At 30.6% G+C, this 27,520-nt stretch overlaps 5 protein-coding genes and 1 long non-coding RNA gene across 6 annotated transcripts in view; 1 reads left to right on the top strand and 5 right to left on the bottom strand.

Annotated features, from left to right (window-relative positions):
* LOC105666023 overlaps positions 1 to 3,299 on the bottom strand; it is a 65,291-nt gene extending 61,992 nt beyond the window's left edge. The window contains exon 1 of the long non-coding RNA XR_001098955.3: positions 2,453 to 3,299. This is a non-coding gene — a long non-coding RNA (uncharacterized LOC105666023). The remainder of the gene's footprint in view (positions 1 to 2,452) is intronic.
* Positions 1 to 8,958, bottom strand: part of LOC100644117 (leishmanolysin-like peptidase) — a 206,828-nt gene extending 197,870 nt beyond the window's left edge. Inside the window, exons 1-2 of the mRNA XM_003393226.4 lie at positions 8,821 to 8,958; positions 3,353 to 3,663 (exon numbers count right to left, since the gene is read on the bottom strand). Coding sequence (XP_003393274.1) covers positions 3,353 to 3,532 — 180 coding nt within the window. The 5' untranslated portion in view covers positions 3,533 to 3,663; positions 8,821 to 8,958. The remainder of the gene's footprint in view (positions 1 to 3,352; positions 3,664 to 8,820) is intronic.
* Positions 4,318 to 8,525, bottom strand: LOC100644239 (ferrochelatase, mitochondrial). Its single transcript, XM_012311383.3, has 8 exons — positions 8,391 to 8,525; positions 7,910 to 8,102; positions 7,607 to 7,828; positions 7,370 to 7,471; positions 5,885 to 6,050; positions 5,702 to 5,809; positions 4,815 to 4,979; positions 4,318 to 4,732 (listed from the first exon to the last, which is right to left on the bottom strand). Exons 1-8 carry the CDS (start codon positions 8,422 to 8,424, stop codon positions 4,535 to 4,537), a joined length of 1,188 nt encoding a protein of 395 aa, XP_012166773.2. The 5' UTR covers positions 8,425 to 8,525; the 3' UTR covers positions 4,318 to 4,534.
* On the top strand, positions 8,664 to 10,077 carry LOC100644356 (EEF1A lysine methyltransferase 2). The gene is made up of 4 exons (XM_003393228.4): positions 8,664 to 8,805; positions 8,880 to 8,978; positions 9,432 to 9,847; positions 9,960 to 10,077. The coding sequence occupies exons 1-4, from the start codon at positions 8,750 to 8,752 to the stop codon at positions 10,052 to 10,054; spliced, it is 666 nt and encodes a 221-aa protein (XP_003393276.2). The 5' UTR covers positions 8,664 to 8,749; the 3' UTR covers positions 10,055 to 10,077.
* Positions 10,067 to 15,281, bottom strand: LOC100644592. Its single transcript, XM_003393230.4, has 4 exons — positions 14,754 to 15,281; positions 14,221 to 14,370; positions 12,813 to 12,947; positions 10,067 to 12,680 (listed from the first exon to the last, which is right to left on the bottom strand). Exons 1-4 carry the CDS (start codon positions 14,896 to 14,898, stop codon positions 12,604 to 12,606), a joined length of 507 nt encoding a protein of 168 aa, XP_003393278.1. The 5' UTR covers positions 14,899 to 15,281; the 3' UTR covers positions 10,067 to 12,603.
* Positions 15,282 to 22,575: 7,294 nt separating this feature from the next.
* Positions 22,576 to 25,962, bottom strand: LOC100646095 (uncharacterized protein PF3D7_1120600). Its single transcript, XM_012311352.3, has 2 exons — positions 25,814 to 25,962; positions 22,576 to 25,114 (listed from the first exon to the last, which is right to left on the bottom strand). Exons 1-2 carry the CDS (start codon positions 25,839 to 25,841, stop codon positions 23,709 to 23,711), a joined length of 1,434 nt encoding a protein of 477 aa, XP_012166742.2. The 5' UTR covers positions 25,842 to 25,962; the 3' UTR covers positions 22,576 to 23,708.
* Positions 25,963 to 27,520: the final 1,558 nt, after the last annotated feature.

Raw genomic sequence — 27,520 nt, 5'->3', positions numbered from 1 at the left:
TCTAATCGTAAGTTGTAATGCAATTTATTATCAAAGAATTGTATCTTTTCGTTAATTAAATAAGTAAAGTATTTGCATGATTTATCCTTAATTCTCTGATAAAATTATATCTTCTTACAAATTACCAAGTAAAAAGTATTCTAAGTGAATTCTAAGCGAGAGTATTGAATGTTACACTTATTAGAGAAGATACGCGAACAATATTACATTCTTATAAGATTCTTCACAGAATCATATTTACTTCTTCAAAAGTAAAAGTCCAGCTACGTCAAGTGACATTGCAACATCTTTTCCTTCTCATAATTAACCGCGTTCTCTCAACTATTGTTTGCTACATTGTTGTACAACCACTCAGTTAATTCATCTGGATTCTTCTCACGGTGACACAATCTTAATAGAGATAAAGTTTCTTAAACATACAGGCACAAATTATAACACATAAACTTGGTATTAAATTAACAAAATAACTGTAAATATTATAGATTCTTCTGATACGAATATTCGTATACGATAACTGGATTCCCTTGCACAATAATTTGCCAATCAATTAAAGATTTACCAAACAATTACATAATAACTTGCCAACCTGCGCAAAAGTTTGTTTAATCTATAAATAGAATTCAATTTTTAAATTGTCTTCTTGTAAGAAAAGAAAAATATAACTTATCAAGTTATTTTCCTGCAATCTTCGTATTAATTCACTATGTGATCATCAATGGTTTAAAACTATTAGGATCTACCGTCCTCAATATTCATAGATATCATCAACTAGGCGTTTTAAACGTTAATTAAAATCAGTGCATAACGGTTCGCATGGTCGAAAACCGGACCAAGCGGAAAATTCCTCATCACAAAATGGCCTCGTCATAAAATTCGTTCAAAGCCCCATATCCATCCAGGTATCGTCCACCCTTTCCACGCAAAGGTATTTCAATAACTGTTCACGATGTCCTAAAAGTATGCTGAAATTAAACCTACTCGTGACGCAAACCCACAAAATTCATACTTTTTGTAACTGCGCTCGTGGAACGCTTAAAACACACGCGTTCAAATTTTTCTAAATTTGGAATAGTTTTTACGTCAACTTAAACAGAACGGTTTTCAGATTTATGATATTTTACCAAGCTTACATTTAACCGTTCGAGTCTGAACAATCTCATCAAGCCAGGCCGGATCAGGATGTAGTGAGTTTATAAAAAAATCAGGTTTAAAATTAACACGCTTCAAGCATCAGAACAAGCAAATTGGCAGAAATATGGAGATAAGAAAAAAGGACCTAAAATCTGAAGCATGGCCGTACGAAAGGATTTTAAGCGCGTAGTCAATGTATTTTATATGAGCTGCTTATTTGTCAAATCGGTTATCTCTATAAAACAGGAAGTGGGGAAAATTATGATATTATACATATATGATAATATGATATGATACAGATGTGATTTTTTTTTGTTTTTTTTTGGGGGGGGGGGAATGTAGAGTTAATCACATTGGCCTGTGAACAACTCTATACAAGATATTGAAATTGGTTGAAATTTATTGAGATTTATTGAAATTTATTGAAATTAATTGAAATTTATTGAAATGTATTGAGATTTATCGAAATTTATTACTATTTATTTCTATTACAATGTCTTCAATTTCTCTTTCTCAATTACAAATTTATTGAAATTGTAATTAATATTTGCATTTCTCTTACTTGTAAATGAGACATCATTATTTATAAGCAGACTGTGGGTGTTACAGATTTACGAATGCTTAAAAATGCAAAGATGTCGGCAATGCACACACTGTTCAAATTAGATGAATATTACGTAAATACTGAAAGAGAACATTTAGAAATGTAATTACTAAATGGTGCAGATGTTAAAAGTCTCAAACAATGAATTTATTAATAAATGCATACATTCATACATATATTCATATTAATCTTGGTTTGTGAAAAAGAATAAAATACTTTTTCAGAAAATACAATTTTAACAACTAACTGTCATCATATTTTTTCATTTTATACATGTAAAATATACGATCTACATGCATACACGCGTGAGTTTAATATATTTTATTTTTGCATTATATTGTTGCAAATAATTTTAATAGAATATTCTCTTATAAGTCTCAATTACAGACCTCTGTATTTTTGCCATTATTACAGGCGTGTAGCCTCCTAATTATTTTCATCGCATTTATGAAATCATCCTGTAATTCCACTAGCACCTATATAGCACAAAACTATAAAACTTTTTTTAATATCCAACATATAAAAGAAAATTCAATTCTAGTAACAACAACGTGACATAAGGACGATATAAAATTTTCGCTTAGACATTTTGATATAAAATGAAATCCGTCATAACATATTTCTATGGAATCCATATATCAAATAAAAATTGATTGAATATAAAAGAGAATTGATAAATCTCAATCAGAGTTAATGAAAAATAATGTAACCACTTACAAGAGAAGCGGAGTAACAAAAAGTCGTGCAACTAAACACACAGGGGCGCGTGCCCGTTGCCAAAACACGTGGTTCAGCGGCGCATGAAAACAAGTTCACGGATACCTTTCTCCGCACGATCAAAGTCACATTCCACGGTAGACACATTACGCGTAGCGCGCTATTTATTTCACAGTTACCGTAATACACTTATAAACGTAACAAACGCTACTAAACGAAACCAACTACATAACTTAGTCTTCGAAAAACGCCAACCACGTTTACGAAATTTCACATGCGATATAAATCTGTTATTACGAACGAGAGGATCTCGACAATCGAAACTGACTATCGAAGTCGACTTTCAATGTTGACATTTCATCTTATAAAGCAGACATTTCTAATCCTATTAGAATGACGTACGTTGTAATCCTATTAGAGTCATAAATATGGAGAAAATGTCAACACAGCGCGTCTATAATACACATGTTTAACAACAGGATAGTAGTATCTGAAGATGCAGAGTATAGAGAACAGAGCTCATTGGTTCAAGTTGAAGTGGGGCGCACGCGAAATGCAGGTGTGCGAGGAGGACAGCAGGAGCACGTGACACGTGAAACGCACGCTTGGTTGAAATCACGCGATTTTATACCCACAGAGACGAAAAATGGACTCAGAGGTTTGACGTAATAAAGAGGAGAAAATCGTCGAACGAAAGAAAGGTAAGAAGAGAAAGAGCGGTGAGGAAAAGCGATAAAAGGGAAGTGGCACTGGCAGAACGAGCATTAGCAGTCCAGTTGGTTAGGTTGGTTGGTGTGCGTCTACCAAGCGAACAGGCAGGCAGACAACAAAGGTGAAAAGAGAGTAAGAGTGTGTAAAAGAGAAAAGAGGAGGGTCGAGGTCCTTTTTGTAACCGCTTACCTCGTGCGCCCGGGGATGCTGGTGACTGCAGTGACGATGCTCGAACATTCCACACACAAGATCCATACCACACACCACGATGATGACGACGAGCAGCAATACGACGGTGCCGCATTGCATCTTCAACCGCACTCGAGCCGCCATCACAGACGACGCTCGCGCTCGCAAAGCATGACACATACTGAACGCGCCTGCCGACGCCGCGCATTTATATAAGCGTCGCGGCACCCAGCGCCGCGCCACTCGCGTTCGATACCTAGAGCGCGGCAGACGCTCTCTGCTGTCGCCGCGATAACTCCCTCGGGAGTAACCTGCAAAGAAATCGAAGGGTTACTGTCATAAATGCTGTGAAACTACCTTGCATTATACTCCTTTTTAATAGCTTATCGAGTAATCTTTTTCGATGTTTCTATAAGAAATCATTTTTCTTTGTTTAATAGTTTTGACAGGAAAATAATTTTATTATCATTTTATTAAGTTTTCTAATTTCGAATAACATTTTTTTACGAAAGTCTTGTTAGTCATTTTATCTTTACGTACTGATAATCTATAATAATTTTTGTTTGAGAAAAATTCATTTTGTTTCACATCACAATTTGGCTGATACCCACACTATTATTTAATGGAAGTAAGGTGTTTTTGGGAAATATGAGAACATTGTATGAAAATATTCTTTTCCCAAAATTTAAATTTAAAAAATTGAGAGTATTATAATGTCATTTATGCAAAAGCTAAGGTATAAAAGTATTTTTTATAAATATTCGAAAAATAGATTTGTTCCTAAGTTCGAGATATAATTTATGTTACATTGAAGTAATATTTATTCTGTAATAGATGAATATTTAAGAATACCTAGTGCATTTATGATATGACTTATGTTTTTTTAAAAAAAAACCAAAGGAGGTAATATATAAAGAGTACTATGTAATACATATTAGAGTTAAGGAAAAAAGAAAGCAAAAATATTTAGAAAGAAATATCAACATTTTATTCAACACATTATATTACAGAGATAATCTGTATTTTATACAATTTCTAAATTGTAATTATTAAATATTTAACCTTAATCTCACTTACACTGATATTACTATGAGAAATAGTAACAAATTGTATAAATTATATATTTGATTTTTACATATACACGATATATGACATGTACAATAAATTAAACATTTTTCCCTTTTAATTTTTGCATATTTCTGCATACCAACTCTTGCTTTTTACACAATTCGTACTAACGCAATGGGGGCAACGTGTTAAAAACATGGGACTCAGTGGCTTATTCGATTTAAGGTGAGAAGCAACGATATCTGCCAAAGCTGCTATAAACGTAGGATGATCATTAGGTGCAGCAGTTCTCCGTATTTTTTCAATGCCAAGCTAAATATAAAAAGAAGGTAAAAAATGTTTCTCCCTAGTTAAATTCTCTTTTTCTGGAATAAAAGTGATATGCAACACTTACTTCCTCAGCTAATTCTTTGCAATACTCAATGTCCAATTCATGAAGAGTTTCAATATGTTCGTTAACAAATGCTACTGGAACTATTATAAAATGCTCTTTGCCTTGCTTTACATACGCTTTTATTGCGTCATCGGTAAAAGGCTCCAACCAAGCTACAGGTCCAACCTAAATATACACAGTAATAAATCAGAATATAAATTAGCATAAATTTTAATGTATTTCGTTGTATGGTTTTAACTATTCGATGGAAAGAAAAATGTGGCAAATGTTGTTTATTTTCAAGTGAACTATAACGAGGTGCAATAATCGAGATACAATTTCATTTAAAAGGAAATAGACTTTTCCGTAGAAGAGGGTATAGCAACGGTATCTCATTTAGCATATCAAAGAATCCGTGAATTTTAATGAACCAGTAAATGTCAAAAACTTTGGAATTTTACTCCTAGCAGTTTCACTATGCATGATATATGTAGTGTGACAAAATTCATTCTTTTATAAAGAATATGTCAATACATTGTATATAACATTCCATTTAACAAAACGTGAATAATTTCGAAAACTTGGAAAGCATCACATTCAGAATAAAACCAATATCATCTTGCGTTTTTAATATATATAATTTTCTTATCGAATGCTTTTTGGTAGAATTAAACATAACGAAAATATTAATTGTAATATTAAATATTAACACCAATTTTCGGTTTCTTGCCTTGTACAATCAAGTGCTAACTATTAATTATCAGTAAATAATTTAACAACGAAGTTAGCTTTAAAATCTTATAGAAAAACTGTATTCATAAATTTATGTTCCTCAAATAAGGAAATATTGCTTCAGTATAATTAAAAATAAATAAAATTTATTAATAAAACGAAAACCATGTCTGTACCTTTGACTGCCATACCAATTTGTATGGGTTACAATATTGTAATTTTTCCATTACTAAGGCAACTGTACCTGCTACCTCAGATGCATAAGCATCGCCCCTAGATACGGCCTAAAATACAGTACAAAACGCAATATTCAAGTAATTGTGATACACATCAATTTGCTCTTAATACTGAAAAGTAACCTTTATTGGTAGCGAATGAGCCGAAAATAAAATTATGACATCACCCCTTATATCCTTAGGGAACTGAGCTAATTCCTCTTTAATTCTTTCTGTAATTGTCTCTATGAACAATGGATGCGTTGCCCATCTATCTATTACGCTCCACTTCATGTTAGAAGGTAATTTTCTGTAAATTATGAATTTCTGTCTAATACATTTTTGCACTGTATCGAGATATTAATTTATCTTATCATTATGTTTTGATAAATATACTTCAGAAGGATTAGCTATGAATATAAGGCAAAATGCGCACTAAAATGGCAGCACATTTTATGTTCTAATAAATTCTTCGTTTTAAGGTCTGAAGTTAATTCTTTGTGCTTTTATGTTTTCATTAATTAAAATATTTATTATGTACATAAATGCATATTACAGAATATACAATCTTTTATATATCACGAAAGAGAATGAAAAGACGTGAAACGATAAGATATTATGATCAACCTCTGTGATTAAATATATTTATTAGATTTTATTTATAAATATGTGTATATATATATATGTAAATTTATTAGCACATTTTTTGCAAATTATTTATTTTTTTATTAGAAATATAGATAGCTTAGAATACTTACAGTATATACACGCTATAATAATTTTGTACGGCATCTTTATCAAATAAAAGTCGAATAAAGGATCTTTATAAAAGTCGAATTGTCAATCTTTAGTAATGAATCATATAAACACGAATAACATGAATAATATACATATTTAAAGGTTTGCTTCATTTTTAAAAAATTATATACAATAATTTTTGACATGCTAAGAAAATATTTTGCATAAAAAAATATTCGTTGCATGCTTGATTGCACATCTATGTATATCGTATTGTCCAATCTTTACTTATAAGTAAGCTAAGTTTTCTCAACTCTCGACGAAAGTTTCGTGTCGTAAATACGGAGATTTAAAAGACTAGTCGATTGTTTATCAGGCAGTCAAAGAGATTAATTATACCTTTCATACTAGCTAAAGAAAATGTTTTAAAAAATCAACTATAGCATGACTTAAGCAAATTAAGTATGACACGGAAAAATATATGCGTGTGACATCTGAAGAAAATGAAAATGTATGAGCTGCCTGAATATTTTTTTTCCTTATAAAATATTAGTGAAAGCTCTTTTCTAATTAGTTATCAAATAAATAATTAATATGCAACGAAAAAAATAAAAATTAAATATTGTGTCAAAGATGATTAATCATATTAAACTAGGTATTATGTAATTTCAAATTCAAAACAATTTGTAGAATAATAAATAATTACAATTTTTATATCATACCATGTATGATTATATTTATAAAATACATATCTTAAAAAATGCTGGCACTTTAATGCAGTGGTAATACATTTTAACATCTTCACATCTACTTCAAAATGTATATAATACACTAACAGCTTTTAATTCTTTTATTGTAACAATATCGCAAAAAGAATTCATAAGTAACTACCTGTTCAAATAATATTTATATATTTGAATAAAACTTGATCCACTTGTGGCACAAGAATATTGAGGATATTGAGAAAAGACAACTGTATGTTCAACTCCATCTCTAAAATGAAAATGTATATATATATATATATTGCTTAAAAGAAAATGATTTGTTACATTTTATTAACTTTATTCAGTATTTATCTTCATTTGATGATATATTCTATCTTTCTATATCTATATTTAGTATTCTTACTCTTGTATCTTTTGCAATGTATTTTCAGTAAGGGGATTAGCATAACGAAATGCAACATAATGTTTATGAGGTGCAGTTTCTGGTGAAATATTATCCAATTTCTCACACAAAAGTTTACCCTGTCTGTTTGTCCATTCTAAAATAGGAGATTTGCCACCAATTTCTGAATATTTTGTCTGTACCTTAGAAGTACGGTACTTTGCTAACCAAGGACCTAATTGGCTGTAATACATATTGTTACATGGAATCTTAACTTAACATTGATTTAGTTGCTATAAATTATCAAAATTCATCAAACTAAACCTTTGGAATGGCAGTTGAATCATATCACGATCAGTCATTATACGTAATAAATACTCATGCACCTCTTCTATCTTACTGGGACCACCCATATTCAACATTAAGATACCAGTTTTTGGTTTAACATCATTTTGTTTTAAATTTGTTATAGAAAACTGACGCCAAGGCAAAATGGAAGATTTTACACATTGTTTCCCTGAATCCCAACATAAAAATATATTTAAAAGGTAAATACTAAAGCAAAAATTAACAATACCAAAAATTATATATAAGAACATACTCTGGTTTTAACATCAAAATATTTAATAAATGAAATAGTACTAGACTTAATTTTCATATTCTTATTTTATTGCAATATATAATTTGTATATTTTTACTATCTAATGGTTTGCATACGTATGTGTAAACTACTTTAACTACACAATAAAAAATCTAAAATACCTATATACAAATATAAAATGTATATAATATATATTTTACTTACCAATTTGAAGTACGTTCATTAATTTACTAACCATCTTTAACAAATTAACACTTTCGAAAAGACAATTTTATCTGTCAAATACTTGCAAAGATTGTGATTCCTGCACAATCACGCTTATGTGGTATGTCTTATCCACTGTACCATTAAAATATAGGTTAGGCTTAGGAGTGAGGTTATGTTCGCCTAATAGAATTCCGCATAACGTAAGTAATTATATGTTCACGTCAAATGAAATTTTAGACTCGCGTTTTTGTTATAAATCACTGATTTAATGAAAATACAAAAGATAACTACGATTAATACATTTAATACATAATATTACGATTTAATCATAATCTTCGTACAGTCAAAATAAAATCATGACAGATGAAAACATTGAAGAACTCGGCCCATCGGATTTAGGCACACTTGATTAGTAAGTAATACATACCGTATTCGTAAATGTGAAACACTCGATAAGCATTACTTTATATCACAATTATGTTTCAGTTGGGAGAGGATTTATTCAGAAGAACTTGATAATTTTAAGGAACACGGAGATGTAGGTGAAATATGGTTTGGTAGAAATAATACACTAAAAGTCATACGGTAAGTTATTCGAACAAGGCACGAAAATTTCATGTAACAACACGAAAAGACATGTATACAAGTGCACGTATATAATACAAGCACTTTTCACGTAAACAGTACAGTATTTTACTCGTGAGGCTAGTGCTGCTATCTTTCGTAAGTTATAGCTACTAAAATATGTATCATTAGAAGGTAAAATCTTTAAATCGCTTATTCAAATTCAGATAAGTTGATTTCTACTTGTTTTTATACGATTGAGCTCATAATTAGAATAATTATAATAATAATTATATATGTGTATAGTAATTATATCTTCATATCTACATATTATTGCTTATTATATGATCAGAGCTATGATATAATTATTTAGCATTAAATATTTTAGATATTATCTTATTTTTATATATCTTCTTTTTATATTATATATGTTTTTAAATGTATTCCTTATTAATATTCTGTCCAATATTTCAGTTGGATTAATACGCAATTAAAACTTAAGAAAGATGACAAAATAGTCGATATAGGATGTGGAAACGGAATGACATTAGTGGAACTTGCAAAACAAGGTTTTGAAAAATTGCTAGGTGTAGATTATTCGGAGAAGGCAGTGGACCTAGCTCGTGAAGTACTGAAGGAAAATAATATGTCACACGTCGAATTAAAAGTTTGCGATATACTCGATTCAGAAAATGTTAATTTACCGATTGACTTTAAATTAGTACATGATAAAGGAACTTACGATGCCATCAGCTTACATCCAGAAGATCCTTCGTCAAAACGACAAAAGTATATAGAAAATACATACAAAATTCTGTTACCTTCTGGTTACTTAGTTTTAACTTCATGTAATTGGACTAAAGAAGAAATAGAGAAACATTTTCAAAATTGTAAGTTATATTATTATTTGAAGCAATAATTACATTCGTTAATAACGAATTAATTTCTATGATAACATATACGACAATATTAATAACATTAATATAATTTACAATATTTTAGATTTTGATATTTTACACGTGCTTCCTGCTGACACATTTGTATTTGGTGGACAAACTGGAAACATTGTAACACAATTAGTTCTCCAAAAGAAATAATAAAAAGATCGATTAACAAAATATATGAAGTATTCCATTTATTTACTTTTTATAATTGACTCGTATAATCTACAATTAATATGTTATTAAGAAGTACGGTGATACATATGTTCAGAATACAGAAAAAATTTATTAGTGCATAATATATTCGTGCTAATAACATATTCAAATAGTGGGGACGAATAGTACAGTTCGTTATTATGCTACTACCAATTTACAAACGTTATAAAATGCTATGCATCATAATCGAAATAAATATTGCTGTCCATTTGTGTTCTGATAAATTCGCATTAACGTAAATTATTAGTATACATATTATTTAGTTGTATAGTTATTACATAGTTTGTTTCATACAGTCATTGGTACTTGAGGCATTATTGGCATGTTAAAACTTTATATTATATGTATTTACGTATGTCTAACTGCTACACTGGGATTATCGATTTAAAATTTGCTAGCTGTAACTACGAATAAATCGTGAACGAAAAGGCATTGTTTTTTTACTTATATAGATACTAAATTAAACGATCTGTAATAGTACTTACTATATTCTATTTAATAAAATTGTGTGATAGTAATATCTTAAGTTACGACAACTTTTTTTATAATATATAGAATGAAGTTGTTATATCATATAAAATTTCATTAGGCACGTTAAATTTTAATAACTGAACTTTTTACTGAATTGAAATTTTAAAGAAATGTTCTTCAAAAATAAAAATTAGTAAACATAAAGTGTCTGAGTGCGGGTGACATAATCAGCTAGGAACCAAGATGAAGAAAAAACAAATTTTTTAACTTGAGACACTGTTTTCGTGAAAATTAAATTCGAAAATTTGTCGAATAGATATAGCTAATTATCGACCCCATAAGTAATATGATTTTACTTAACATAATATAGAATAAATTAACTTAAGACGGAAAATGCAGAATATATTTTGCTTTCTTTGTTTAAAGTCACATATTTGAGAAAATTGGATTTGAAATAGAAGTGATCAATAGCCACACTGAGTGCACGTATATATGCTTCATGAATTTTGAAACTCAATTTTCTCGACTACACATGAAATAAAAAAGCATTATTCTCTTCTCCGTCTTTCGCATATAATATCTTCCTACTTGATCATATAATCTGTCTTGAGACATCTTGTATATTTATAGTTAGAATTATGTAGCGCTACTGAATTTTTGATACAAAAGGAGTAGATCATAATTTCGCAAATGATATTTGAATGAAATTATATTTTATCATATAACACGATATTATATATATAATATAAAAAGTCAAATTTTTATATTCTATAAACTAGTATAGATCAACTTAGATTAGTCTAGAAATGAATTGACAAATTTTACATGAAACCAACAAATTCTATCATTACTTTCGATAATTTTCAAAAGAAGGACTGACTTCGCAGTTTAGTTAATATAATCAGTATATCATAAGTACATTATAAAATATTCAAACGAAGTTAAACGTAATTATGGTACATATATGTTAGTGTTCTATACTCTAAGAAAATGATAAACTTTACATGTACATGCAACTAAATACAACTAGATAACAAATTGCAGAACAAAGTGTTTCGACCATGAATTAAAATTCTTTACTTATATCTAAGTCGTTGATTCTAATATGTCCCGTGAATTACCTAATATTCTACGCTAATATAATTTTTATTGCAAAGTTCCAAGTATTAATAATACGTATAAATATTTAAAAGATAAGAATCAATAATCATAGACATACAATACAGAGATTGAAATTACGATAAAATGTAGGTAAAATATTTTACAAAACCCTACTACAAAGTTTTACGAAAAAATTGCTCTTAAGTGAAGGATTCATTACATATTCATACCTAAATAACGATATGTTATTGAAATATTTTAATTATCTTTAAGTATCTTAATATACCGTATAATAGACGTTTGCACTATGGAATAAAATTTAATTCCTAATAGTACAAAACAAATCTATGAGAGATTGTCAACATTAAATATGAAATACGTATATTTTAAAAAATTAAGTATTTTGAATTATGATAATACACATGTTACTAAATTGCATTACTATCAATTAGAAAATGTAGTGACAACTGAAACATACCATAATTATAACGAAGGTTATAGGACAATTAAGAATTAGAATATATTATGTTTTGTACCTATTGATGTTGCACATATTTTTTCATAAAATGAATTATCCAAAAATACAATAAAATATTTTAAATATACGTAACTAGTATTTATTTTAAATACACAAATGATATATTTTTAAACACAGTTACTTGCAATGAAAATATAATATATTTTTTAAAGTTATGTCGCGCATAAGTAATTTATTACTTTCCAAGTACAGTTATTAAACCCAATAGTAGTTATGAAACACATTTAAAATTTGTACTATAATTGCGGTAAACTTAAGACTATTTTCTAACTCTACACAATATGGTATTTTTGGTTGATTCATAGTTTAGAGTTTCAGCAATGTTTTAGCAGGTTTAAAATTTTGAAGAATTTATACGGTTCGTCTTGCAATATTCAAATTAACAGAAGTTTCGTTTCATAATACTCAATGTAAGTAATAGAAGTGTTGTGTGAAATATGAGGACGGATGAGCTACCTGTGAAAAAAATTCATTGCAGTTAGAAACTTTTTCAAGTTACATGTAATTCTTAATTTTGCGATTATAGAAATTTTTCCTTAAGAGATGACTCGATTAACAGGTTAAGAAACCAAGAACGTGATGACATACCATTGCAAAATAACACACCCTCTTCGTTATATCCTTCTTGGCAATAGCAACGTTTTCCGGACATGCTATTGTTCCGTTGTACGCAATGTGCACCCTCAATGCATTCAGAATCATCGTTACATGAAGTATGTAACGCTACAATAGAAATATACATTGATCAGGTATGTTATTAATTAAATACAGAAATGAATTAAATTTTTACATTTACATTTATTTCGTTAGATAACTGTAAGAGCATTTAAAGTATTATGTTTGTAATTATATCGTATAAATAGATTTAAATTAATAATAAAAAGATATCTTACTGGAATATGGATACTGACTAATTCAAATTCAAGTGAAATAATTTTCAAATGAATATTTATCAAATATTCTTTTTTAAGGATGAGATTATAGAACTTGTAATAAGCGTTTGGATAAACAATGTTAGCTATGAATACTTAAATTAAAATATATGTATATTACATTATATGCGAAATCTTACGCGTGCTGGCAATTTTATTTCAATGTTTGGCAGATTTAATTTAGAATTTCTATAGTATTCGTACACTGCATATCTTAATGGAGTATTATCATTTTGTTAAAATCTTTTGGACTTGCTACAATCAATCTATATATTTCTATATATCTATATATATATTTATATCTATACTTAGAACAGAACCAAATGTTCCTAATCATCGTAAAAGGTACATTTTAACTTCATACGGACGCGTAATTTTCAACCATTGTATTTACGATAATCCTGTAATCAATGTAACAAAATTTTCAAATTAATTCTCCTCTGATATCTACTAAATTATGCATCTACTAGAATAATTATTAATATAAATCTAAAAACGCTCATTCTAAATATTTAATTAAAATCTTAATACGAAGTAATTCACTACGAATTTAATCGAAAATGTAATACGTAATACCTTTAATAGCAATATTCAACTAATTTTCTAATTACGTGATATATCGACTTTTATGTTTGCATCATGAAATAGCAAGAGTATATTAGAAAACAAGTAAATTGGTGTTGGGCTATAGCAAGCTACAATGATATTCGTAAAGCTTTTCAATTTGCATAGATAACCTCGGTGCTGGTACCAACACCATCATATGTTCGCATATTGCAAGAGAGCACGTGAGTATATGCAAATGACAGTAGTACCTTGTGTACGAAGAAATTCAATATGTATCTTTCTTTTTAATTGAATCCAAGATTTATTTAGAATAAATATAACATAATCTCCTATGTACGATCTTAAATTCTCAAGTGTATAATTATATAAATTAAATAAAAATTATAATAACGATCACATATGTATACAACAATTAAACCATAATAATTATAAACGCCGTGGATCGTCACAAATAAAAAGATTCAAGTTGCTAAAAATGTTTAGGAAGAATAAATTACCTTTGAATTTATTGGTACACGCGCCATTAAGAGGAGCGGAATAGTCTCCACAAAGACAACGTGTTCTTCCGTCACGATGATCCGACATACATGTTGTATTTTGGATTCCAGCGCAATCAGACTCCAATTTACATTCTCGAGCTTTCCCGACTGAAATTACAACCAATCCTTATGCGTGAAAGCGTTTTCTAACTTTCTAAATTTTGCTATTTTATTTGTATTTGTTTAGAAATTATAGATCTGTCCAAGAATGATAACATTCTTTTTTATAGTTTCTATTTGTTTAATACAAATAATATGATATACGGCGATATATACATTCTTTTGGACAACAGTGCTGTAAAGTAATACTTTATAATCGTACGAAAGTGTATTACTACAATTAGCAAGCGGCATCATCAAGACCAATAAGTCACAAGAATTTGAATATCTGAAAAGTTTTCCTTTCAAATGCCTGAGAAAAATCGCACGTTTTAATGTAATTGAGAGAATTGACAGATTGTTCCTTAAGTTGATAAGTCTCTTTGATTAACCTGGTGTAGGTGGTGGTGGAGAATTTTGGTTCTGCGTTGGGCTGGGTTTGCCGAATGTCGTAAGAGCCCAAGTAGACGATGGTGATACGAAAAACACCAATAGAAGAAACGTCGCAAGTAATTGAAGATTTTTCGTCTTCTTCATTTTCGCCGGATTTACTTGTTGCAACTTCGATATATGTACTTAAAACCCGCCAAAATGCCTATTCAACACTCAGCTTGTTCACTAGTCACTAATTTTCGAAGTTACAAAGTTTCGATTGCAAGACAGAAATCACTCGCTGCTGTTCACCAAGATATCAACCCTGACCGTCTTTTGTTGCAACGAAGTTAACGTCCGCACAAACTTTGCAAATTGCTTCGATGTACACTGATATCTAAATGATTATCGTAGTATCATTACAAGTAATAACGTTTAAATTTGCAAGAGAAGGTGGAAGGAAAATTTGCTGGCTGTTGCTTTCAAGTTGATTTTTATTTGAACGGAATACGATTACGTTCTATTCGAGTACTGCGTGTTACAAGGACGTTGGAAGGCCTTTTAAGCCTTTGAAGCATCCCCACCCTGTACCCCATGTGCTGCCACCACCGAAGTAGAAAGTACTCTACACCAAAACGTGGTTGGCCTACCACATCGTTGAAGAATCGGAGTATGCTTTCGCTCCCTTAAGTTTCGATCGTGGCAAGAGTTGTGGCCAGGAGAAATAGAACGGTTCCGTGCTAGAATAAAGCATCTCAACTTTAACTTCGTCACGATATATTGCACTTTCACACTTTCGTCAAACAACTGTTTATTACGTTGAATAGATAGATTTTCGAAACTGCATATTTTCTGAATATTTTCCTACGTATTTTGGGCTGCTTATTTTGGATTACAATAATATTTAACTATTTAAAAAATTATCGATGGATCTTTGAAACTGCATATTTGCTACATATTTCGGGTTGTTAAAGTTGCAATAATATGTAATAGATATATGTAAAAAAAAATTACAGAGAATATCGTTATATAATTAATTCTAGATACATTAAATAGATCTTACATCGTTATATGCAGTGATATTTTATAAATATTTCGTTACGTGTTTCGAGCTATTGATAGTTAGAATGCTAGTTAATAAGTATGTAGTTAAAAATTGCAACAAATATTGTCGTGCGATTAAAATGTCAAATATTTCGTTCTAATTATTATTCATTATGTGGTACATTATTATATGTATATGCAGTTTGTAATGGTTTATGGTATTAATATGGTATTATCACAATCACTTGTGTTTAAAGTGATTACCGAAGAGCCTAGTATCTTCATCCGCGTATTGTCATCGATGAACTGTTAAATTTTCCAGGAATTTTATTACAGTTTCTGCAAACGTCTATTTTTATAAGTAGGTTTAACAAGGGATAATAAAAATTTTCGTCGAACTCAACACGGTGGTGTTACCGTTTAAAAACTGCACATTTTAAGACTCATGAGATATACTACATGATCTCAAATTTACAGCTAGACAGGATCTGAAGAAAGCAGAATAAAAGTAGTATAAAAAATCGTTCTGTAAAATCACATAACGATTGTTAACGTTTCTTTCAGAGAATACAATTAATAATTACAATAACCCGAGTTTTGACAGTTTACCGACGTTTGACAAATTTTCCTAGATATAAGAAAGGTTACTTTGATAGGGTCGTATATGATAATTGTGAAAAAAATCACAAAGTTTATCACTGTTTCGAAGGAAGTTGTACACGAAAAGTCGTGTTTCGTTTTACACAGTCACGAAACCTTAACGGTCATACAACTCCCATATCCATTAGAAAATCAAGCCTCTTTTAAAGCTCAGTATCTCATTTAAAAATGTTAATTTCATTCCAACTGATTTTCTGGATAAAAACTTCACTTTTGAAGGTATATATAGTTGAACTATATTTAGATAATTCTAAAAGATTGCCATATATTTCAAGATATATTTTAAACAAATGTTTATGAATTTTAGCTATAATTTTAGGGATGAAAATGTCAAAAATATCGTAATCGATAAAATGAAATGTGGAACGCCCATTTAACTGATCTAGGATCACTTCGCGGCGAATCGGTTATTATCCTGGTAATAGGTGTTCTGGGAATTATCAGCTGCCTACATATTCCTGCAGTGGCTCGCGTTAACATCTGTGTATACATTATGAATACACTATTGTTACATACATTGTCGTATATAATAGTATTAACGAATTGGTTGATTTTTACTGTATTAACATTGTCATCATGCTTTCGTATTGTTAACAAATTTCTTAAGATTGAGGAAAATACGAAAGAACCGTTACTGACATACGTGATTTTTCATTTGACTACATATATGTTAAAATACTTCTTAATCATTAAAAATCTTTTTCTTATTAATAAAAAAAAAAATGAGACATCAAAATTCGGGGACCTCGACTTAAAACACCCATTGTATTCAGCAAAATCATATACACATTCTACATACTTAATTTATAAATGCATAAAAATCCGCGGTATAACAATTATAATTCCTTCATCGGACATCGTTGTTTGTTCGATAAATGGAGTTCTACTGTACATTAACGTTAATTCACTGAACACTAATTATTACACCTAGGCTAGACATAAATGGGTTTTGTAACTAGAAACTGAAATTGATATTTACTAACCGGGTACGTGTTATAAGGAAACCTAAATTGTATTATTACATTATTTTATTAATTACAGTTGGTAAATGTTTCGTAATGTACGGACGGCGGTGTGGGTACTGTATTGATTTATAATAAATTGCAAGAAATAGGCGGTAACACAACTAGCGAATCACGACAACTTCGACTTGGCAGTCCTCCTAACATACTTAACATCCCCGCCCACTTTGATAACTAACAATTAGAAGTTAGCAAGATGGTGGTGCAAGTTGACTAGATTGTCAAGTATAATATAGAGATGGAAAGAATTTTCCATGAACGGTACAGGCTCCAAGCGTGTACTCTTCGTTATCGCTCATCGTCATGCATTGCTACATTGTTCTGTTTGTATATGTGACCACTTTCGGTCAATACGCCTACTTAATTTTACTTACTCCTACTTGAGTTTGTCAAGAACAACCATCAATCGGACCCGCATTTTTTCTGCAGAATTTCTTTCCATCCTCGCGATACCCACGAATTACTCGCACGAACTTCCACGAGCTTGCGACGGCTATCGGTATTTAATGTATAAATGTCAAGTTCTGATACCTTATATGGCGTGAAGGAACCGTAACTCTCGTTCTGTCGTTCTGAGTCCTCTGCTAGTGGCTTTATCGATAATCTTGTTATCCTTGCAAACTCTTGCCACAGATGCTAGGATAACGGAGAACTGGATATTCGAAAAGTAACTGATCTTTTTAAGGATGGCAAAGCAGAGGCATTGTTTTGAGGAAAATGTTTTGTTTTATTCGAGACACATTCCTCTTGTGGCGATACAACGATTTACGCAGTCAATTAACGCGTCGAATGATTGTGGCGCGTCTCTTTGTGAAATTCTTTCGAGAATACTGAGTCACTGCCTTCTGGATGTCTTGAAAGTTGTCGTTTCCCCTTCGTTGTTATTTGAAGCCGTCGAGACAAGATGAAATTGCACGGTGCTAAGTCTGACGAACGAGGTGGATAGTGCAACGTTTTAATTTGTTTGTTTTTGAGACAAGTAGTTCATGCAATAGAAGCCGATTTTTCGACGCGTGAAAGAACACTACTCTGATGAACATTCTTACAACCCTGCTTCTAGTGATATAACCGTTATAAAAGTTGATATCGCCACTGACTTTTTGTAGTCTTCAGGACTTCTGTTATTTTCCGGAGAAGACTATGTATATTTATGGGAAAGGGACGATCAACGAGAACTTCCAAAAAATTATCTTTAATGTACGTCTTCTTGGTGGCTAGTTAAGTCTATTGAAAACTAGCACACTTTGAAACACTATATCATTAAACGTTAAAGAAGCGCTGTTGGATTAGATTTCGCTCTTATTTGTAATCATTGCAAACACTAATTTTTCATCTATTCATCTAGGTATTGGATAATAATAAATTCCACCTGCTTAACCTTATCAATCTCTGTCTAAGTTAGTACCAGGTATGTAAATATGAAACCGGAATTTTTGTATAGAAAATACACGTTTATTGTATGAAAATGATTAAAAATATTTTATTCGAAGTATTGATCATCGCTAGCTATACATTTTTCCCACCTGTCTGGCAATTGGTGGATGCCACGCCAAAAAAACTGTCGCTCTTTTGAGGCAAACCAGTCATCGAGCCATTTTCGTACATTTTCGTAAGAAGTGAAGTGCTGGTCAGAAAGTGCGTGTTCCATCGATGCAAATAAATAGTAATCGAACGGAGACAAGTCTGGTGAGTAAGCCGCGTGCGAAAGTATTTCCCAACTAAACGCTTCAATCGTTTCCTTGACCGGTTTTGCTGTATGTGATGGTGCATTATCATGAAGCAAAATTACTTTGTGTTGCCTCTTTTGATATTCTGGTCGTTTCTCACAAAAAGCTTGATTCAAATCGATCATTTTTTGTCGGTGGCGCTCAGTATTAACGGTTTCATCAGGTTTTAACAGCTCTTAATAGATCACACCTTTCTGATCCATGTTCTTCGTTCCTCACGTCAAAATTGCCACTTCTGAATTTTTTAAACCACTCAAAGCACTGTGATTTACCAAGAGCATGCTCGCCGTAAGCTTCGACAAGCATTCGATGCGATTCTGCAGCAGTTTTCTTCAAATGGTAACAGAAAATCAATGCTGTCCGCAAATCGTAGTTTCCAGGCACAAAATTCGACATGTTCAACGCTATTACAAACTATGCTGTTGTATGAAACTTGTATTGTTCTGAGTCGAAAATGTTTGTGAGATGTCAACAAAGACTTTTGGCATCAATGACACAGTTTAGTGATAACTACATTATCAGCTAGGACCATCTATAGGCAAATTCCGGTTTCATATTTACAGACCTGATAATATTATAATCTAAGTTATTTCTTTGCGTTTTCGAGTTATTACATTTTTTATGACATTTTGTACCGACCAAATGAAACAATTTACTCTTGGCAAGCGTACAAGGAGTTTCCTGCTGTCTTCTATAAATAAAGGAAGTAAAGTAAGGTATCAAAGTAACTGTAGCTGATGATTAAATTGGTTTAAACATAGCAAATATGCATGCCCGAAATACGTATACGAAAGTTGAGAAATTTATAACGTTGTTCTTACTATCTTATGGTTGAAATTTGCAGAAGTGTATGTTCATGCACGCTAGGTATATTGTACTACCTTCGAGCATCAATTACTGCATGCTGTCGACATATCACGAAGATTTCGTAACAGTCAGGCCTGTCTCGTATTTTCGAAAGAAGAAGGTATCGGAAGTGGATCGTGAATATTCACGTGGTTCGTTTGCGTGCTTTATTGAACGGATAACAATTACCCCGACATGAACAAGATAATTGATTTCTATATAATTTATGTACATTCTTAATGGGCATATGTACATTGGAATTCCAATAACATTAATGTCTAGGTTCACCTGTCTTGTAGGATTGAGAAGAAGAAGGTCACTGAGAACAGCTAATCTGTTTCTTCCTAGTTCCTTGCTTCTTCCTATTCCAGCTTGTACAATAGAAAGCGAAAGAATTCAAATAGAAGAAGGAAAAAGTATTGTAGGATTGGGAAGAAGAAGGTCACTGAGAGCAGCTAATCTGTTGTTTCTTTCTATTCTACCTTGTACAGTGAAAAGCGAAAGAATTCAACAGACCCGTCTTTTACAACGATGCATCTTTATACAAACATGAAACCTAATCCGTCGAACGTTGTGATCTTTATTTTGATAGAACAAAATGGATCATACGTAATTCGATAAGATAATATAAGACGGAAAATATTGTGCATCCATTATTTCCTTATAAAACGAAAGAAACTTTTCGGACGACATTTGAAAATTGAAAAGATGTTGGGAAATATTCAAAGAGGAGAGGAATACACGCTGATGAGTAATACACGCTGTGAATTGTAAATGATTTATTATTATTCGGAAGCTCGTGAGAAAGGCGACCCTTGTTCACGATTGTCCCTCTTTCGGAAAGCAAAGCATAGTAAGCAAAGTTAATTCAGAAATAGGTACATTTGAATGGTTGAAGCTCAACTTAAGACTGGTGAATTCTTGGTTGCTTGACAAACAATCACTGCTATCCTTCTTTCTTATTCTTTGTTAGATTGGTAACGCTAATAATACGGAAAATGTAATGGGAAGGAAATATGTCAAATGATTTCTAATCTGTGTGCTATAGTTTCAAAAGAAATTACATGTCTCGCGAAATGTTGAATTTTCAACGATATTACAGTATATCTTTTACAGTGCTGTGAATAATTATAAACTCAGATATATTTTCTGCATTATTATTTCGATATTTCCAAGAAACCATTAATCTTGTCTGGTTATGTCAAGTAAATGGCGAATTATTAATAAATATTATTGCCTTTCATAAGTGAATCTAAAAGATAAAAAAACAAATTTTCAGCGAGACATTGCTCCTATTTATACAGCTACCACTATGAAAAACGTGATTTCTATATCTCAGAATAAAATTATTATCCTGGTCAGCATTGAGTTCTGATCTGAACCCGATCAAGGATCTGTAGCGAATTTTAGCAGGAAAAGTTGACGAGTTCATGAGGGGCTACCTATAGAAGATATAATTGAATTTACAAAAAAAGAATAAAATCCGCGTGAGCGGATATTACAAATGAAACTTTAAATAAGTTAGCGGATAGCGTATCTAACAGGTTAATGGAAGTAATGGAAAATGATGAAAAATCCACTAGATATTGAACGAAAACGTAACAAAATAAAAATTTAGCTCACATTTCTTCATACTCAAAAACAAAAGTTTAAAAGAAAATTGAATTTCTTGCAGACTTGAAAAGAAGAAAATTTTTGTTTGTTGCATCTTCAGGTTTATTTTATGCTATAGTATGAAATTATATAATTATATAGTTTGTCAATTATTTTTCTGATATTGTGAAAAATTAAAAAATGGGATTGAGTTTGTAATTATTTACGATACATAGAATTCACAGAATCACTGGTTGAATCAGTTTATATAAATTTCAATTGAACTCATTAAATGCACTTTGCAAGTGTACCGATATACTTACGAAAAAAATTATATCATAGAATTGATATAAAGCTTGTTATACACGTAAGAATCTTCTCCTACGATTCTCTAGTTTTTCCCAAAACCAAGTTATACTTTAGTTCAGTTGCTGAATCATCTAGTATTCGAATGACGACGTTAACATCGAAAGAAAACATAGTATCGTCGAATAAAGAATAAGAAAATACAAATCATCCATTTAAATTCGTTGTCCTGAGTTAGAATTAATATAAAGGCAAAACAGGAGTGGCATATTTATTTCTTAAGCATAGGTATTCAATTTATAGCGTATCATAAAAAGTTATAAGGGTTATGTGCGTTCTTTGATAGAGATCTCCTTCAAAAAACATGGTTTAGACTGACCTACTTCAGCAGTTCGTAATCGCTGACCGACCAATTGTAATTGCCTATTAGCCGACGTATGGAAACGTTATCAGACTAACTCTGGTGTAAATCGTTACATATTAGCATAAATAAGTTCAAGGCCCATGCGCAGCTGTGCGAATGATGCATTAATTTTTCTACGACATGATTTTGTCAAATAGCGTTAACCTTTATGAATGATATTTGTAATTATAAACAGGTACGTTTGTGAAATATGGATTAAATAAAATAAATATGCGGAATCCAAAATATGCCATGAATTTGTATTGAACATTTATAAATGATGTTTGTAATTATAAACACATGCAAGATTTATTTTAAATAAAATAAAAATTAGGATTCACAAAACATTTTCTTCTTCACAATTACAATTTCAGTTGCGTGTCTGACAAAGTATAATATAATACGATTTTCTTAAAGCATGCTTTCCTTTAAAGTTGCTTCTCCAAATTCCTTTATAAATAAAATTATAATTTACCAATATTAACAATATGAATAAATTGACAAGCTACAAGCTGTAGATTATAAAGTTTTCTTTTACGATTTTATCGTTTTTATAGTTTTTTACCAAATAGATTAATCAGATAACATGAAATTTGCGAACTTTCATTTCTTTTCTTATCCAACTAGGATCATTCATAATAACTTGTAACTTGCAACTTGTAAAATTCTACTGATAATATTACTTTAATTCTCTATAAGATGACTCAGAATGTGAAATATGGGTTAAAGTAAAATAAGCGAATAGAATTCACAAAACATTTTCTTTTACAATTTTACTTTTGACTTATTCGATAAGTTATTATAAGTTATTTAAATTAAAAGATTAATTATAAAGCGATACAAAGAAATACGAAACGCATCTTTTCTAATTATTGCTATACTTTTACGATAGAAATGGTAACTACCGGTTGCTCCTTCTGTAACCATGACACGAAATTATTACATGAAATTATTTGTTGAAATTTTCTTGTATTATACAGAATGCTCCGTTAACATTATCCACCTAAAATATCTTCTTTATTTCAAATAATGAATGAAAATATTACCGATAAAAGTAGTAGTCGTTGCAACAAAAACATAACATGAGGGGGTGAGTAAATTAGTTCTCAATTTTAATAGAAAAAATGTTTATTCTTTTGAGCTTAAATTCGACAAGATCACGAATTCTAAATATAAAACTTACTTTAATATCTATCTTAGAAATGAAAATTGATCTCGAGGTATCCTTTATCCTGCCCCATATAAAGACATTGTTGCTGCCACCATATTGGAATTATTTTTTAATTGTTATATGAAATTTTTTCGTGTACTGTTCCTCATAACGAAGATATTTCAAATGGACAAAATTAGTGGGATACTCTGTACAATATTTCATTACAAAAATAAGTACGGATCAGACTTATAATTATCGTAAGGATACTTAGATAATGTCCATGTATCCGTTTTTTCTAAACCTGAAGATGGGTCCAATTTTAAATAAGGTACATATTTGTAATCCGAATCATCCAGTCCATCCTCGTAATTCATTCGAAGCATATCACCAATTCTTTCAAGATGGTCATCAGATTTATCAGCGAAGTATGGGTCTTTTGATGTCCGGAACATAGAAAATATGCTTTTTCTCCAATCTTTTTCGAAATAATCATCATTCATAATTAATATCGGTGTTTCGACGTTTTCCGGAATTTCCGGACTTTCTTGAATTCCTGGAGCACTTTGCTGATTTTCTTGATTTCCCAGGACATCCAAATTTTCCTGATTTTCTTCATTTTCCAGAACACCTAAATTTTCTTGATTCTCCTGATATTCCTGGTTATCCTGATTTACTCCACTTTCCTGAATCTCGTCATTTTCTTCATTCCCCCAATTTTCCTGATTTTCTAAGTTTCCCTGGGTATCTAGATTTTCCAAATTTTCCTCACTTTCCTGATATTGATTTACTTGACTTTCCATATTTTCCGGATACCAATTTTCCTGATTTTTCAGGTACTCCCAAATTTCCTGATTTCCCTTCTCGTGATCTTCCCGAATTTCCAGATTTTCAAGCCCATCTATAGGTGTATAGATCGGTTCATTTAATACTGAAGCATCTTGCAAGTTGATGCTGCTATCGGTAGTATGATCTTTCATAGGTTCTGTCTTCATAGCATTCTGTAGTAGTAACGAAAGAAGCGCATAATATTCCGAATTTTCTTCTTTCCCATTTTCTACTTGTTTCGGTTCTTCGGTTATAAAGTGATCTTGTATTTCGGAATAATTATATACAGTAGTATCTTTATCTGATTCATTAATGTCAATGTTTTTTGCACTATCAGCTTTCAATACAGACGACGATTCACTGTCTTTTGTTGGAGACTCTTGAACGGGTTTTGCTACCGGTATAATGTCGTGTTCTTCATTGAAAGGCTGTTTCTTATCGTGATGCGTATCTTCTACATGTCCCATTGTGTTTACCAATACTACTTTATCTTCCGATGCGTTCAATTCTTCGGGTGCAACAGTACTTTTGTCAAACGTCGATTGTTGGCTGAATAAATTTTTTGATTCTGCTTCTCGAATGTTGTCTATAACCTTGGCTTCCATCGAATCGATATGATAACTTTGCCATATTGTGTAAGAAGCCCATCCGACAAACAGTAGCAGTTCCAAGTACAGGATTAGTTTCACGCATTGTATTATTTGGTCACATATGTGGTGTGTACTCACGGGTTTCAAATATGTGAAACCTTTCTTGTCAGGAATTGAATTTCCATGTCCCTCCTCCACACTTATAAGCTTCTCTGTGATAAAAGAAATAAAGAGATTAAGTTGTAGTTTATGTGTTGCATTGAGAAAGATTGATGACAACGAATAAAAGTATCTCTAAATAGTCAAATATAATTAAATAATAACTGGTGGAGTAAAATCACTTTCAGAATCACTTGTCTTCTGCATACTCTCTTAACAAAGTTTTGATATACTAACACTTTAAATTTGCAATTTTTGGATGATATCTATGCACGTTATTAACATTCAATTCATTAAAAATGCATATTGATATGTTGAAATTAGAAAGAACGCACTAATACATGTTTGAACTTTGATATTTTTTCTTATAAACAGGAGAATTTAATTCCTGGAATAATAACTATATGTGAAATATGCAACATGTTTGTGTATAACACTAAATGTAAGTGCAATGCTGACGTAAGTACAAGTTCAAATTAACATTTATAAGAAGTTGAAATGGAATATTTTTCTCGTTTATTAGAGTGTCACATAATAAATTATAATTTCAGTTAACTATGATCATACAAAAAGACTGCTGGATGGTTCAAAGTTATTTTTCCATACATATTTCTATTTCTCAAAAAAATCCTTTTTTACAAATTATGAAACGAAGAATTTAAAAAACTATGCGAAGATTAATTAATTACGCATTGTAAAATTGACATATGAACGCGTAATGAAAACAACAAATATGAAGAGAATAAACTTGCCATTACTGATGCTCCACTGTTCCTTCATGATGAACGATCTGTCATAAACTAACTATTGAGGAAGGAAGAACATTAAATGGTAAACGCAGAAGTACAAATTAACCTCGACCTGGCAAAGTTTAGCATAAAGAGAAATAAAAGGTCGCATCAATGATAAAACTTAGTCTCCTACCACAAGTTTCATATTACGAGGAAGATGTCCATAGGTCAAGACATATCTCCTATAGGTCATCTACAATTTTATGCTTGTTGTGAATTAAGAAACCTGCTTTTGTTTTGCTAATTGTTTTGCTAACTGTTTTGTCGAATACACATTTCCTTAAATTATACATTCTCGATCACGATTCTAAAACAACGACATTTTTTTATTAGATTTGAAACTAAAGTGATTCTTCATTAATATACGCACAAAGGAAAGAAATTAATGTTATATAACATATCATTTTGACGCAAAATGTGATATTACATTTTCGTGACGTTGCGCTGTGGGAATAAATTCATCTTCGCTTATTACGTAAAGTATGTTCCAGGAAAATATTGTGTACGTTGAATAATATTTGTAATTTTAATACTACGTATTTTGATAACTTCATAATATTAATAATGTTTTCAGCATTGGAAATATTACTTGTATGTCATATTCAGTGATTTGTTTTCACTTTACATTTTCATTTTTTCGTCTGTTTTCATTTTTATCGTGAAAGATATTGAATAAAAGCGTGTAGTATTGAATTAATGTTTATGTCTAATAACCTTCTGATTAAAAAAATAGTTAGGGGATTTCCTTAGTATTTTCGAAAATGATATTTTGTAAACAGATTCAAAGAATGTCAAACAATCGTAATTCAAAGAAGACGATTTTCTTTTGATAAATAAGTACCATTTGATTTAATAATTATAGATTATAGAGATAAAGATTATTGAAGACTCATGCTTTCTTTACAATTGGTATAATCGGGAATATTATCAGATAAGCTACGATTATAAACATATAAAACATTATACTATCTATATACATTCATATCAATCTTTCTCATATTATTTTATTATTAACCAATTATTAACAAAACACATGATTTTGTGTATTTAAATCTCAGATCAGGAATTTAATAATTCGTGAAATATATATTTACTACAAATACTCTTGTCCTAATTGATAAAATTATTATTTTTTTACGTGAAATTCTATAAAACACCTTTTTTTGTTCGAAAATTAAGAGAACAGTGAGACGAAATGACTACGGAAAAATTGTTTTCTCAGATAATTTCATACTTTTTTGATAACAATGCAGGTGTACATTTTCTATCAGATACGATTAACTTGATAAAATTCGTCAACGATCGTAGTATCGGAAATTTGTACGTTTCAGTTAGAAGCAGATGTACTAAACATGTTGCGTATTTCAAATGTAGTGGTTTGTCTGTTATTTTATTTAACATGTTTTTTACACAATAGTAAGAATTTTTCTAATTTTATATGTTACTTTGAAACGTGTACAACACATATTTGCGTGCTTTATCTTATTAAATATATTTTTATTCTAAAACTGTAAAAGATATTAGTCAATTTCTGTCAAAAGAACGTACAATTTCGAGTGAACATCTAGCTCATTTCCAGTATGAGTCTTTAATATTCAATGAGTTAATCGAATAGTGATTTGTGAAATAACTTTTCTTCATTGATAGTATTTAACAACGCAGCGTGTT

This window comes from Bombus terrestris, chromosome 1 (assembly GCF_910591885.1).
Source record: "Bombus terrestris chromosome 1, iyBomTerr1.2, whole genome shotgun sequence".
NCBI classification, from domain to species: Eukaryota; Metazoa; Arthropoda; class Insecta; order Hymenoptera; family Apidae; genus Bombus; species Bombus terrestris.
Note: the sequence above shows the minus strand (reverse complement) of the source record. Positions and strands in the feature narration are given on the sequence as shown.